At 53.2% G+C, this 14,743-nt stretch overlaps 5 protein-coding genes across 5 annotated transcripts; 2 read left to right on the top strand and 3 right to left on the bottom strand.

Moving 5' to 3' along the window:
- Positions 1–4,356: 4,356 nt before the first annotated feature.
- On the top strand, positions 4,357–6,352 carry KRP23_5547 (Lipid droplet phospholipase 1; the record flags this gene model as incomplete). Its single annotated transcript, XM_067890628.1, has 3 exons — positions 4,357–4,734; positions 4,810–5,008; positions 5,082–6,352. The coding sequence occupies 3 exons, from the start codon at positions 4,357–4,359 to the stop codon at positions 6,350–6,352; spliced, it is 1,848 nt and encodes a 615-aa protein (XP_067747159.1).
- A 45-nt stretch (positions 6,353–6,397) lies between these two features.
- On the bottom strand, positions 6,398–6,958 carry KRP23_5546 (uncharacterized protein; the record flags this gene model as incomplete). Its single annotated transcript, XM_067890627.1, has 1 exon — positions 6,398–6,958. The coding sequence occupies one exon, from the start codon at positions 6,956–6,958 to the stop codon at positions 6,398–6,400; it is 561 nt and encodes a 186-aa protein (XP_067747158.1).
- Positions 6,959–7,225: 267 nt separating this feature from the next.
- Positions 7,226–8,401, bottom strand: KRP23_5545 (Dynein regulatory complex protein 9; the record flags this gene model as incomplete). The annotated part of the gene is made up of 1 exon (XM_067890626.1): positions 7,226–8,401. One exon carries the CDS (start codon positions 8,399–8,401, stop codon positions 7,226–7,228), a length of 1,176 nt encoding a protein of 391 aa, XP_067747157.1.
- Positions 8,402–9,027: 626 nt separating this feature from the next.
- KRP23_5544 (IMP-specific 5'-nucleotidase 1) lies at positions 9,028–10,416 on the top strand (the record flags this gene model as incomplete). Its single annotated transcript, XM_067890625.1, has 1 exon — positions 9,028–10,416. The coding sequence occupies one exon, from the start codon at positions 9,028–9,030 to the stop codon at positions 10,414–10,416; it is 1,389 nt and encodes a 462-aa protein (XP_067747156.1).
- Positions 10,417–10,482: 66 nt separating this feature from the next.
- Positions 10,483–14,110, bottom strand: KRP23_5543 (Growth hormone-regulated TBC protein 1-A; the record flags this gene model as incomplete). The annotated part of the gene is made up of 3 exons (XM_067890624.1): positions 10,483–11,301; positions 12,253–14,013; positions 14,078–14,110. The coding sequence occupies 3 exons, from the start codon at positions 14,108–14,110 to the stop codon at positions 10,483–10,485; spliced, it is 2,613 nt and encodes an 870-aa protein (XP_067747155.1).
- Between the last annotated feature and the right edge of the window lie 633 nt (positions 14,111–14,743).

Below are 14,743 nucleotides of genomic sequence, written 5' to 3'. Positions count from 1 at the left end.
ACCTGACTTGGACTCGTCTTGGCTGGGCTGGGCGTGGACGATGGCGTCGATCGTGGTGCAGGCGTGTCCCGTGCTTTGATGCAGCTGGGTAATTCTCTCCCCTTTCTGGTATCGCATGCGAATCTGGGACTTCTCTGCTGGAGTTAGTCGCGGACGGCGTTTCTTGGGCAGCGGGCTTTGCGTCCTGTTGGGATTCGGCACGACGCGTCGTGAAGCAGTGTACATCCGAACGGTGGCGAGAGCGATGTTTTCCGGTCCACCCGGGACTGGCCGAGGGGACTCCGTTGCGAGCGCGGTGAAGTACTGGGGGTGGGGATGAGTTTCTATCGGGAGTCTGGGGGATGCGGGTGGAGATACTGGGCAAGTGGAATTTCTCCGAGTGGAGGAGGGACCACATTCTCTCTGGTGCGCGTCGTGCAGTTCTCGCGTCTCAGACATATTTTCCAGAAAATGACGTGCATCCGGAAGTGGAACGTGTTATTTTATATATTAACTGTACGAGAACCACAGCCTCTCCATAAGCTTATAATAAAGGAAAAAACAAATGACCTCCACGTTGCTGAAATAATAATGGCTCGGAAAGTCCGATCCTCGACGTTGCTGTTAAAATGGCTCGGAAAATCTCAAAGTGGGCAACTTATCCTCGAGTCGAGGATAAGTTGCCCACTTCAAAATTTCCGAGCCAATTAATACAGCAAAAAAAAAAGTTGGGCAGTGGGCAACTTATCCTCCACTGGAGGATAAGTTGCCCACTTTCCGACTTTCCGAGCCATTTAAACAGCAGCCAAAATAATATTTGGGCAGACCACGATCCACTCATCGCCTAGCCCTAATGGGTTCCCTCGTCGTATTTTATCTCTGTTTTTTAATTAACGATAAATTCATCGTTGAAGTTTGTATGTAATAAGCTACGTTTTAAAGCCGTCGATAAAATCAGTCTCGAACTCGCTAAGAAAGAAATCGCCGTACTGATCTATGTAGTAGTCCTGGTAGCTATGATTGACTGCGATGTCGAGTGGATGTGGGAGCCCGGTCATATTCGGCGGTACGATCTGTACAACAACGTTGTAGGCTTATGTGCTCCAGAGCCACACTAGCTGTGCCCACGACCCGTGTTGTGATTCACAGAAAACGTCGTTAGTGCGGTTTCCACGCAACAACACAACAATTTGCCGAGTCTGGTCGGCGTTGTTGGGCTTGCGCAGGGTATCTTGGTTCCCTTTGCGGTTCGGTCCAGCCGGTCCAGTTGAGTCTCCGCTCTCGCTGAGTACCAAGCTTCAAACAGCTCGAGAAGCTCGCCTGAGCGGGGCAGCTTGTGTTCCTCAAACCCTATTCCCCCTAGAAAAGAATGGACGTCGGCACGCGAGCGCTTTTACAGGTCACCGAGCGCAGAGTACGCTCAGCTAGAAGATTGCGGTGTCTTGGGTTGTGCAGACCCACCGACTCGTCGATTCGACGAGGTTTGTCTTCGCTGGTAGCGAGAAGTGCCCACCCCGGGTCGACCTTGATCTCTTAACGCTACCATTCGATTTTCCTACAAGCTATGCCTCTTGGGTGTCGACGGCAGACATAATCCAGCCCACGCAGGGACTTACCGGGAAATGTGCGCTGTTCTTGGACTTAGAAGATTCTGCTCTGAATGTTATATTTGTGTCTTCGGGGAGTCCTTGTGCCCCCCCCCCTTCTTTTTTTGGTTTCCTATCGATCCTATACAAGACCTAGTGAAATGTATCGTTATAGATCTCCCTGTGACTTTTCGTTCAGCTTCCTGATTTATTTTCACCAAGTCGGGTCGTTATAGATCTCTTGCCGGCTCTTCGCTCATCCCCCTGATTTATCCTCTCCAACTTGGAGTAATTCGCAAGCGGCATACGATCGCCTAGCTATGCCGCTCGCTGAGTCTTCGCTTAAGTGCGCACTTCGGTTAGGTGCTATGTATCTAACTGGGACAGATCAGGTGGTCCACCCATAATATGAGTTTTCCTACACTACACAGCACTGAGTGGCAGCTCCTTGTGTATAGCTGGGGAAGAGGGGCGTGCTGGGAATTTAGGGTCACCATCACTGCAATTTTTGGCGGGCTATTCGAGGAGCTTGCACCGTTGACGAGGGGAGAATGAGGGCGAGGGAATATGCGTTGCTGGGAGAGGAGGGGGGGTGCTGAAAGAGCTGGGCTACTGAAAGGAAGCTACTTTTGCCCAATGGCAGTGCCGTAGTTGCAGTATGACCCCTCGTCGTACGTTTTGCTCAACAAAAGACTTATGTATAGGAATCTATAGGGAGAAATTAATGGATATGGCAAAAGTAAGTCACAATCACGATCATCACAGCACGGCAACGACCAAACATAAGACAATCTGTCCTACCCTCTCTGTCAAACCGTAGGTTTTGACTTATTAAAGAGCATGAATCTCTCACGTGTGTGTATGGCATCTAGTCGCCGACGCCGCTGGTCAAAATTATTCCTGGATCGACGAGCGCGCTGCTGACAATTTCGTTTTTCAGAGCACCGGATTCCAGTCTCCATCGCGGAAACAATTGTAGTCTGATCCCGCAGCCCACAAATGATAGTGAACCGATGGATGTATTAGGCGCTAGACTCGTGACCACATCACCCAAGCCCCTTCGATCGATGTCCGAGTATTCGATTGATTCATATGGATGAATAACAATGTCTCTTCGACCAAACTTCATTTTCGTATGGTGCATATTAGCCAATGAGACTGTTCTTTAATTCGTTTTGGCATACCAAAAGCATCTCTACAGGTTTTGGCGAATTAAATCACGTTTCCGATTATATTTTATCCAATAAAAACACGATTGTACGTTTCTGTCGGAAGCTGAGCGATTCCGACATATCTGGTCGGAGCTGACGCCCAGATATGTGTATCGTGCTACAAGGGAGAGGTGCGCCACGTATCACTCGCATATTTGCCGCCTCTCCGACCAAGAACAATGAGTCTGAACGACTTGAAGCCCACAAACACCAAACGCGCGCGCGCGACGGCCATAAAGGTGTTCAATCGCTTCCTCTCCGCCGAGAGTACGCATGGCGCATGTCAAGTCTTTGATCGTTGCCGACCCAAGCCGCGAGGGAGCCATCCTAGTGACTCTTATGGACAAGTTCGGTGTGTACCTGGCATTCCATGCAGGAGCAAGGGGGCTGCACTTATCGTTCCACTCCGTCGTTCAATATTTCCGCCAAGCGAAGTACATGAGACCGACACTCGGGGTCCACGCTCTTGTCAACTGCTTGCTCGATCGTGTTGCTGATCCAGCTGGAGGCGAAGAGCCGCTGACCTCTCGTTCGTTCCGACGTAGCGGTGCGCAGCATACGAACGCGAGCTCAGAGTTGACGCCGCTGTGGATATTCGACCGCGGAGCCTGGAACTTGACCACAACCAACAAAGCCTTCGCATACGTCTTCGATACTCCAAAAGAAGACCATCAAGTAGCCAAGGTGCTGAGCGGGATGGCGCCAATGCAAGCCTCTGTTCTTCCGTCGCTGGAAGTCTTCGACTCGGCCACGCAAGAGGATATTCGATCGATTGATGTAATCTGGGGGCAGCAACGCATTTTTCATACGCCGCAAAGGTCTTTACAGCGTCTTCAACAGTCTGATGAGGAGACCATGAGCCGGTACGTTTTGCTTCATTCTGGACCATGCGCATTAGATAGTGAGCAGTACTGAGTCGCTTCTGTAGGTTTCTGTTTCGCTGACTTGTAGCGTGGGCAGTCCACGCAATGAAGCGACCATAAGAATTATGGTACAATGCTCGAGAACGCGCTCACCATATTGCGCTGTATCTCGGCCACCTTTCTTGCTAGATTTTTGCCAATCGACGCTCGCCATCGTTTCGCTCTGAGGGAGGAAAATCGCATGGGTTTGTGATTCACTCCAGAAGCATTGGTAGAAATTGGTGTTTGCTCGGCCCTATAGTGAATCCCTGTTTATTTGCTGATTACACCCCTTTCCATTTGGACATGATGTCCTGCAGTAAGCGAAACAATGAGTACAATGTCCAGCTGGATTTTTTTCATCCAGCTTACTTTCATCCAATAGCTGCACTGCATTCCAATTGCAGCGCATTTTACACAGATCACTCTCAATAAGTGCTGTGAAGTCACCAATTCGATTTCGGAGGGATTAGATATAATCAAGAGAGTTTTGTACTGGATTACTTTTCATCAATGATCATAAATATCAGGATATCGAAACGAAGAGATGAAATTATTGAGAGGGGCCACTGTAGTTTAGATCACTCCTGAGAAACGTCCAAAGCTTGCCATAATCATGACTCAGTTATCAACGCGGAGGTTCATTCCCCAACTTTCCTCGTCGAAGGCACAACTCCAATGCGATCTCCGCGCCGCGACGCCGTCGCCGAGCAACCCGCTCAATTACAACGTGCCACACACCTGGTGGTTCTACAGCATGGACTGCTGGGCAGCAAGCACGACTTTGCGCGCTTCGTGGAGATCTTTCAGGCGCAGTTCCAGTCGGACGAGTTGTATCTGCACGCCGGCGAGAGCAACGCCACCAGCTTCTTCCAAACGTACGACGGCGTGGACCAGGGTGGCGAGCGATTGGCCGAAGAGATCCAACAATTGGCCGCCAAGATGCCCAAGGTGCAGAAGCTCTCCATGATCGGTCACTCGCTCGGGGGGCTCTACAACCGCTACTGCATCGGGCTGCTGTTGGTCCGCGGGTTCTTCGATAAAGTGGAGCCGATGGTAGGTGCCGGACTATGCTGAGGGTTAAAGTTGGTTTAAAGGGGTGGCTGAACTGTGGTTGGTGCTTTGATGCAGAATTTCGTGACGCTGGCGACGCCGCATCTCGGAATCCGACGACCGCGACGTGGAGCGACCAATGTCGTGTTCAATGCTCTGATGCCGAAGATTTTCAGTCGAACGGGAGCGCAGTTGACACTTACGGACGCTGCGAATGAAGAGACGCAGAAGCTCAGCACTAGTTCAAGTGAATTTCTGGACAAGGACTTTCATCCAGGTAAATTGTGACGGTGAATTTTGTGTTGGAGTGAGAAGGGAGGACTAATGTTTAGTTTGGTTTTGATTTGCAGCATGGTCTGATGTCGAGGGTACTCTGTTGGTGAGTTTACCGGTTGCGGGGAAAGGAGATCAGGAAGCTTTTGAGCTGTACGACTGCGTCATGAGTGACCGAAAGCTGTGCGTATTCGAGAACAAGAAAAAGGTCGCGAAAGGCACACTGAAGTTCGAGGTTGATCTCTCCTGCGCAGACGTGAAGGTGTTGCTACCCACTGGAAAACGGAATGGTGACGATGCCACCTTCTACTCCAGCTTTATCGGATGGGGGCAAAACACTGAAGAGGAAAGGACCAATGAGTCTGGCAACTTCGATATCCAGATCCGTTGGCCTGCAGTGTCTTCTAACTCCAGCTCGGTTGATGGTGCTACAATTCTCTGCGTACTTCGTATCCCAGAGGACGACGTTCATCGCGACTGGCGTTGGCTCGTTGCGCTCAGTAACTCTACATTTGGTGTTCGCTGTCTAACTTCAGCTGAAACCAGCAAGGAAACGCAGGCTCAAGAACTCACAGCACCGTCTTTGCTTAGCTGTTTGGCGCGTGGTCAGTTCATGCAAGCGCTGCAGATGTTCAAAGCGAGAACTCTGTATTCAAGCGTCTTCTTCGACATGCAGGTGCCGTACACTTGCGCGGCAGTCCGAGCATTCAACCCCTACCGGTTGAGCACGAAGGAGTTCCTGATGTCTCCTATCTACACCCACATTGTGTTCGACTCCCTACAGGGCGCACGCAAGTTGCGAGACACGATTCCCCTCAAGGTCAAGCGTCTTGCAATGAAGTACCTGACGCCCAACCACGCGGCTCCAACCTCGCCATCAAATACGGAGGAGCATCCGAACAGTGAACACGATAACGAGAGCAGTGGTATTGGTAGCGCCAGCAGTACCCATAGCAGCAACAGAAGTAACCGTCGTCACGCATCGGAACCTGGCAGGAAATCTTCAAGTGATAGCGGCAGACACAGACATCTCTTCCATAGCCGTCGTCGCGGGAAAACTGTCGGCAGCGCGCCGTCAGCTCATTCAGGTGGATCTCGTCCCGAGCCCTTTGTGGAAGGCGACGTGATTTTGGACCAACTTCCATACGCCTTCACTGCGGACTCGGAGCAAGATGAACTGCGCGGCATGCTGCTGTCAGTGCAAAGTGTGGGCTGGCGCCGCATCGACGTATTGTTCGGCGGTATCTTATCGCACGAACACATCATTGCCAAGCGAGCAAACTTGGACAAACCGCTAGATTCGGGCATTGACGTTGTACACCACGTGATGGACACGTTCTTGCTGTAGTTGTCTTGAAGTATTAGACCTATTTCATACAAACCAAATCGAAATCTAGGCTGTTTGTTCCGCTTCCCAAGCGACTTCTCCAAAGAGCAGCTCCGTCGATTCGTCGTACTGCACACTCTTCAACCGGAAGCGTCGAGCTCGCTGAGTTTCAAGAATCAAAGACTCCCGCTCACCTGCTTCGTCGTCGAATCCAGTAAAGTAGACTTTGGTGACGAAAAGCAGATCACCGACAGGGTAGCTGTCAGGGCTTCGTTTCTTCTGACGTAAGACCTCTGTCATCGACATATACCCGAGTAGTGCTGCAGTTGTCTTCTCTTCTGCCGGCCGACCAACCATCCCCGCGAAAGACGTCAAGTTCATCAGTCGGAGGTTATGCACTTCAAGCGTTTGGTGACCGATTGCAGGGTATTTGACCACCTCAAACATCAGCGGGATAGTGTTGGGGAGCCCAGCAGCAACAATACTCGCGCTCAATGCAGTAGGCTGCAACGTGTGCATAGCTGCTGGGTCAGCTAAGTCGAACGAGTGCAGCACAGCAAGTGGGCCAGCTACAAATGCGACCACAGATAATGGGAGCAACCACAACAGGAACTGCTTATTCAGCATTATCGATCAGTGGTGGGAAATAGAGGAATGAGCCTCGCTTTCGGATTGAAGGCATCAGGGTAGGCACTAAGTACAATTGCGAGTTCCAGCGAGAATCTTAGGTCTCGTCGTCGCTGTACGAACACTTATAAGAATCCTAAACATAAGCGAATCCTATTCTGATCGAGGACGAAGCTGCTGAAGACAAGGTCGTACGGCGATAGGAAGCAGATTGCAACTCCAGCTATGAAGAATTCAATTTGTATTTGCTTTCTCCAACACGAATCGCTACTTCTTCCCCTTCTTCTTGCCTCCCTTCTTGCCCCCTTTCTTCACAGACTCTGCAGCCTTCCGCTTCTCCTCTTTCTTAGCCATGTGGGTACGATAGGCAACCTGAATAAGTCTTGCAGCCGTGTTTTGCGCCTTCAGCTCCTCCTTGCGCAACGCCTCGAGCTCTAACAACCTCTGACGCTCCTCTTCCTTCTGCTTGATGGTCGTCATCTCTTCCTGCCATCGCTTCTGGAAGTTATCGAGTCTCTGGGCGTTCGCTGCCTTGCGTTCCTGGAGCCCCTGCAATTGCGCCTGCTTCGCTTGTGTGTCCTGCTGGTACTTGGCATTCCATTCGCCCAACTCTGCCTGGAGCTGCTCGTGGCGGTCTTTAAGAAAGTGCACGGTCTCGTCGTGAACCTTAGTCTCTGTTGCGCACTTACCCTGCAGATCCTTGATTCGGTCGTGCTGCTCCTCCATAAGCTGGTGGTACATCCGCGCCGTGCTGCTTCGCTTGGCTTTGGCTTCATTGCGCGCGTAGCGAATATCAATCTGCGTCTTGGACTTCACCGCGAGGATTTGTTCTTTTAACCGAAGAATAGCCGCCTTGTGCTCGGCCACCTCTTTCTGGTGCTCCAGCTTCTCGCGTGCGAGCTCCGCGCCAAGCCTCTTCACTTCGTCCACAGCTTCGCGTTCCTTTTTGAGGATCTCGTGTGCCTTCTCCTGGGTGCTCTTGCCGTCCGCCACGAAAGTCAGCAGCGTCTCGAAAGTCCCGTGCTTCTTCATCTCTGCCAGCGTGTGGCCAAGTAACTCTAGTAACCCCTCACGTTCCTGCTGAATTTTGAGGAGGTTCCCTGCAAAGTTGGGGTTCTCCTTGAGGTTGCGACACAAACTCTTGGTGGACTCTCGGAGCAGTCGACTGACCTCCTGAATCTCTCGCTGGTTTTCCTTAAACTTGGATTTGTTGGCCAGTCCTTTGAGCACCGCTCGCTGTGCGATGAGCTTCTCGTACTTCCCCTCGAGCTGTCGCTGCTCCTGGATGATGCGGGAGATCTCCTCGCCCACGACTTGCGAAAGCTCCTCGCGATGCTGCAAAATGTCGGGAGTGATGCTGCCCAGAAAGCTCATCTTCTCAAGGGACTCCTCCAGCACGCCGCACGCACGCAGGCTCTCGGTGGGCGTGAGCTTGAAGGCCATGCTGTCTAGCTGTCTGCTTGTCGACCAGCTTTAGGCTCGCGTCGCTTCGAGTCCGGCGTGGCAGGAGGACGCCATTCGCCTAGGACCTAAAATAGAGTCCTTGCCGATTGCCTTTGCGTCTCGCCTTGGTGAGAATCCACTGCAACAACTCGACGCTGCAACGTTGCAGTCACTGGCATGGAGTGCCGTCGGAATTTTTCGGCTGGTCGTCAAGGCGGGGTCGCTTGCGGCACAAGCAGGCGAAAGCAAATCAGCGACTGACAGTTGGGCAGAGTCAGCTTTGATATCCAGTCTAACGCTAGCACAATTGCTATGCATGTACGTGTACAGGAAGCTTTGATGCTTTGAGCTGACGTACGTGAGAGGAGACCATCATCAAGATGGCTACGTTTTGGCCCGTGACGTCGCATGGTGACGTTGCATTTTGACTGCTTGTTCCATCCCCCCGCTTCTGTGTCATCATACAAACTCAAGTAGTTTCGAAAGAGTGTCCGGTGCTTTTGGCATGCACGCATTCACGTTGTGTAGGCTGAAGCCCATTTCCGAATTGGACGCCTAAGACGCATTCAAGACCTCGCTCGCCCACACCTGCTGCACCAGCTTGCTAGCTGTATCGAGACTGAGCCATGCTGAAGGAGCAAGACCCGATGATCGAGCTGCTCCGCGAGTGGATCATGGCGCCCGTGGACGACTCGGCCGAGCTGCGCGTGTCCGTGCTCCAGGTGTTCCGCTTCATGAGCGAACTCATCGCCGAGCACGTGGCCAGTTCCCAACGCAGTCGCCTGCTCAAGTTCCTGCCTAACCTCAAGAAGCTCTTCCTGCCACTGGACCTCACGCGCGCCGCGCTCGAGTACGATGCCAGCACGCACTTCCTGGCGCGCAAGCGCGTGCCGCCCACGTTCAAGGAGGTGCGCCACATCCTCAACCTGGCCACGACCAACGCCATCGCCGGCAAGCTCAAGCTCGTGACCTTTGACGCCGACGATACCATCTATGAAGACGGCGGCAGCATCAGCAAGAGCTCGAGGATGGTGCAAATCATCGTGCAGCTGCTGCAGCGCGGCGTCGTCGTGTCCCTCGTGACGGCCGCCGGGTACCCGGGCAATCCGGGGCGCTACGAGCAGCGTCTGCGTGGCATTTTGGATGCACTGAAGGACTTGACCTTGGAGGAGCGAGCTCGCTTCTTGGTCATGGGCGGGGAGTGCAACTACCTCTTCGAGACGTACACGCACAAGGGCTCGGGCCTCGTGGGGCTGCGCGAGATCGACGGCGCCGTCTGGAAGGACGGGCGTGGAGAACGCTGGCCAAAAGAGGAGGTCGCGGCGCTCTTGGACGCCGCAGAAGGCGTGTTGCAGGAGACGGTGAAGGCGCTGCACCTGCCTGCCAAGATTCTCCGCAAGGAGCGAGCGATCGGCATCATTAACACGTCCGACAAGCGCATCCTGTACGAGAACTTGGAGGAGATCAGTCTCACGCTGCAGCACGAGTTGCGCCACTTCCGCGTGCCGTTCTGCGCCTTCAACGGCGGGAATGATGTGTGGGTGGACATCGGCAACAAGGCCCTGGGCATCGTGGCGCTGCAGAAGTACGTCTTCCGGTTCTTGCCGAAGGAGCTGCGTGATAGCGAGGAGCTGTGCAACATCCAGGGCCAGGAGTGTCTGCACGTGGGCGATCGCTTCACTAGAACGGGTAACGATACGCGATCGCGCGATGCCGCAACGACCATTTGGATCTCCAACCCGCAGGAGACTGTGCACATCATGACAGTGTTGCTGCAGACGATAGACCACGTACGGGAGAAGAAGAAGGAGCGCAGAGAGGAGAGGGAGAAGGAGAAGAAGAGGGTCAAGGCGCTGGCAGCAGTAGCAGCATTGACACCCAGCGACGACGGCAGTGACATTACCGCGGACACGAACGTCTCTAGCGACGGCGAAAGCAGTGGCAGCGGCGACGAGCGCGAGACCACAGTCAAAGCCGCAATCCAGGCTGCTACAACGGCGTCGCTGACTGAGTAATATAGTTGCTGCAAGCTGTAGTGTGCTAATAAACCTTTACTTGTCCTTGTGTAGAATTCTGTCGTGTTAGATGTGAATGTCAACGTCTCCGGGTCTCAGTTCATCAACTGGCAGTTTTGACAACTTCGTGGTGCTTAGTGGCTTCGCAGTGTCTTCGTTTTGATCAATTCCAAGCTCCTGAGCAACACGTTGCCGCAGTGAGTCAACTTGAGCTGCGAGGAGCTGATGCTCTTCATACGCGACCTCCATCAGCAGAGGCGCGTCGTGAAGTCGCTGGTCGCGAGCGCGTAGAAAGCGGAAAAGCTGCGAGTAGTCCATGTTTTCGGCAATCAACTCATGCTGTGAAATGCGGAGCAAAGCGATAGCCACTGCAAAAACGACCGAGGGTCCTTCAAAGAAGAGGACGTCCAGGAACCTGAAGGTGGTCTCACTTGGGAAGACAGCGCAGCAAATAGGTAGCATCCACTGTGTGGCGAGAACGAGTCCCATCGGTGGCGCGTGCAGTTGCTGGAAGTGGCGATACACCTTCGGAAGACGGCTCCTCAATAGTCTCTCGAGCACAGCACCGTCGACTTGAAGTCCGGTCATTCCCTGCGTGTAGTACGCGGGGAAAAAGTCCTCGCAGATCACATGAAGGAGCCAGAACACTCGTTCCTCTTCTTCAAAGGGAAGATCGGTAGCGTTTTGCACCTTGTCGACGTGGAATTGTGCCTGACACAGGCAAAGCAGTCGCCCGACGACGAAAGTCATGGACTGGCAGTAGCCCAGCGCGTCGTTGTGTAGAGCGTATGCCAGCAGTACGCGCTCAAGTGACTTCTGCCCGGCGTCCGATGTCAGCCAGCACTCATCATTCCCTGCAAACGTTCGCTTCAAGTCCACCTGGATCTGCTTCTTGGCTGCAACAAAACGTGAGCTCTTGCCTCTGGAATGCACTTCATCCGTCGGATCTTCGAGACGATGAGTCAAGCTTAGGAAATAATCCCGAGGATAAAGATCTTGAATGGTAGACGCTCCGCTCAGCTGTGAGTACAAGTTTGGTCGGCGCGACATTGGGATGCCCCGCCAGATCATATCTCGAACAGCCCGCCGCTGGCTGGCATCGAATACGCAACATCCAAAGCCACTCTCAGAGTCATGGTGGTGCTTGCCCACTACTCGAGCGCTGGCACCCTTAATCCAGCATTCGGTCGGTGCTAAGCTCGTGGTGTCACTGTGTGCTCTGCATCGATAATCTCGAAATCGTGCGACTTGGTCTCGCTCGAGTGCCTCGATCAACAATTGATAATACGCATACGACCTCGTCGCTCCTGAAGTCACTTTGTTTCGGCGCCATTCACCGTTTCGAAGCTGCAACTCGGGATCAAATACTCCAAAACCCAAGCGATCAACGATCATCGAAGGGTGTGAGAAGTGGGATGAGCACGAAGACGAAGATGATGTTGATGTTGTTGAAGACGACGAGCCGGGCGGTGAACGACAATCATGATCATTCTGCGATTCTAGTACTTGCGGCGTGCTCAGCAACGCCTCTGCTGTGGATCCCCACGTTTCAGGGATTGTCGGGTGTGGAAGCTCCGAAATTCCATCAGGTAGAAATAACGTGCGCAGGAGAACTAGCCCGCCTTCTGCTTCTGGGTCACTCACGTTATTCAAAGATAGCCATTGCAATTTTGCCGGCATGCCTTGCACTAGGTCCAGCATTGATAGTGACAGCCGACTAATACAGCACGAGTCAGTTTGTGTCTCGTGGTGTACAGCTATAGTCACTTGAGTATGTGCCAAAGATTCAGGTGCACGAAACACGCTGGTAAGAGCAAAGCGAGGGTGTCGCCACACCTGGGAGCTCCCGGAAAACACCAGATCTTGTTGCAAAGTTGCTAATGGAGATCGTACGCAGTAGATGAGTCTGCTGCTGTAGGAGGTCCCGCTGAGTTCGACATCGGGCGTTGAGGGTGTTTCAATTGAAATCACTCCATAGTAGCGTCCCTGGGCAGCTTTCAGGGTGTTCCTGGCCAGACTTGGACTCATTGGCGTCGCCAAAATGTGAGACACATATGGACGCGGCAAACCCCGTGCTTCCAGCAACTCGAAGTGTAGGTCTCCGATGAAGCAGGTGGCAATCGCCTCCATGGGGGGCTCCATCTTGATAGCTCCAAAGAATCTCTGAAGACTCGAGAGACGACGACGACGACCGCCATCACTAGTTGTAAACACTCCAGAGAGATTTGGCAGCGAATAGCCACTAAAGCCATTCCGGTTCCGTACTCGCATTCGCACAAGATACTCTGTGTCTCTGTCCAGGCCGCACAACCAGTGTTCACGAGCCTCAGGTTGTAGCAGTACACCCAATGGCACCCAATGCAGCAAATGTGACGCCGAAATCAGTGCAGACGACAAGGAAGAGGGTGCTCGGGGGCTTGCAGGCGATGTTGGTGGCATGAGCATGAGCATCGTGAGGAAGCCACTGGCATGCGACAGACTTACAGGCTTTTTGCAGATCTCCAGATGGAAGTACAGCGGCTTCAACGTCTCCCAAAGTCTTGCGTCGGTGCTGGCAGGCTCGATATCCCAACCTACGCCAAGTGAAGTCGTGTCAGCGCCTAAACAGCGCAGTCCTGATGGTACGCTAGGCACTCGTGACACCTCAATTAGGAAATTCCGAATAGGAGCTGGGCGCGCCGATGCAAGTTCCCCTGCTGTTTTACCCTCACTCGTGCGAGCTGTTAAATTCAGTTGATGCCGCTCTGGCGCTTCCAGTACAAGCCACTCACAGACTACTAAAGACGCACCCATCGCTGCGTAGTGAAGCACAGAGTAGCCGTTGGTATCCAGCGCACTCAACGTCAGCTCACCTCGACGAGAATTTTCGCCATCAAGTAGCCACTTCAGTACATCAAGCCGTCCGTTGTACGCAGCATAGTGCAACATGTTGCGCCCACTGAAAGCTGTGACCCCCAGGTGCGTCATGTAGCGAGAAATAGCGGGTCTTGGACTTCGTACAGTCAATCGTTTCCCTGCAGGTTGGGCAGACAGTCCTGCGCACCACCGAATCACCTCAAGGTTGCCGTGAATTGCCGCGAGATGCAGCACATGCGATCCATTGGCGTCTACGATCGAGATCCCCTTCGGGTCGTGCTCAAACAGCAATTTCAGCAATTCCACTGCCGTTTTTCCTGAAGATATCGCTGCCGCGTCGTGGAACGGCGTGCGACCGTCTCGACACTGCGCGGAAGCATTAGCTCCATGGAACAGCAGACACTTGGCCACCTGCACATTGCCACACCGACACGCTTGGTGCAGCAGCGTCTTTCGTCTTCCGTCCACACAGTGCACGACGTCGACCGTTTCGTCCGAACTCTCCACGTCTCCGTCCGTCGGGACCAGCGTCAGACCGCGCGCCTCCAGCAACTCGAAGAACGTCTGACCGTCCCCAATCGAGGCAAAAAGCTCTCGAGCTTCTGCTGCTGTGGGAGAAACTGGCGGCGAATACGTCGCCGATCCCACAAGTTCTGCCAGTCGAATCGGATCCGGCGTGAAGGCTGGGAAGATGGAGAGCTCCGGCAGTGAAGACGCTGGCGAGCCAATGCGGTCTGATCCCTGGCATGTTGTAAAAGTCAATTCTGAAGTTGAGCCATCAGCGCGGATCTGTCACAATACGTACCGACATGGATGCACCATGAGATGGACTCTTCATGCTGCTGGATCCTGGCTGTGATCGATCGGAGTGTGCTGATTGAAGCGAAGCGGTGTTGTTGTCGAAGCTCCTGATTCCCAAGTCACACGTAGCAGAGCCTGTCGAAGAGTCGACCGGACTCTCATTGGTCTAAAATGGACAAACAACTTCAAGAACCTGCCGACGATGGTGGCCTCGATCGTTGACGAGAAACTGCTTCTCTGTGGACATCGACGCGGGGCGTTCGGTGGGTGATTTGAAGAGTACGGTCAAGAAGGAGAAATGGGCGTCGATCCAGCCTGCATCTCTTCCTGGCGAAGAAGGACGGAGCGTGGCTGGAATAGGGCTCCACGACAGCTAGACGCCCGATGAGCACGACCACCCGCAAGGGTTTAAGAAGATGGGCCCTTTGCTCTTGCTCAAGGGCACCAAGTACCTTGGAAAAAAGACGCGTTTCCCCCAGACCAGAGATGTCAGTGCAAACAGGAATCACGATCTTGGTGCGATTATACGCGCCACCCTTCGCCTCCGCGATGATGTCTGTGAAGCACTTTACTGCTGCATTAACCTTTTTTTTGGATCGATCAAAGGAACTTGTAAACGTACTCCTCAACCGGTTACAAATGTTGGGAGAAGAAGGCACAATTCTGCGAG

The sequence above is a fragment of the Phytophthora ramorum genome, assembly GCF_020800215.1.
Source record: "Phytophthora ramorum isolate Pr-102 chromosome Unknown Phyram_PR-102_s0004, whole genome shotgun sequence".
Lineage (NCBI taxonomy): Eukaryota > Oomycota > Peronosporomycetes > Peronosporales > Peronosporaceae > Phytophthora > Phytophthora ramorum.
Note: the sequence above shows the minus strand (reverse complement) of the source record. Positions and strands in the feature narration are given on the sequence as shown.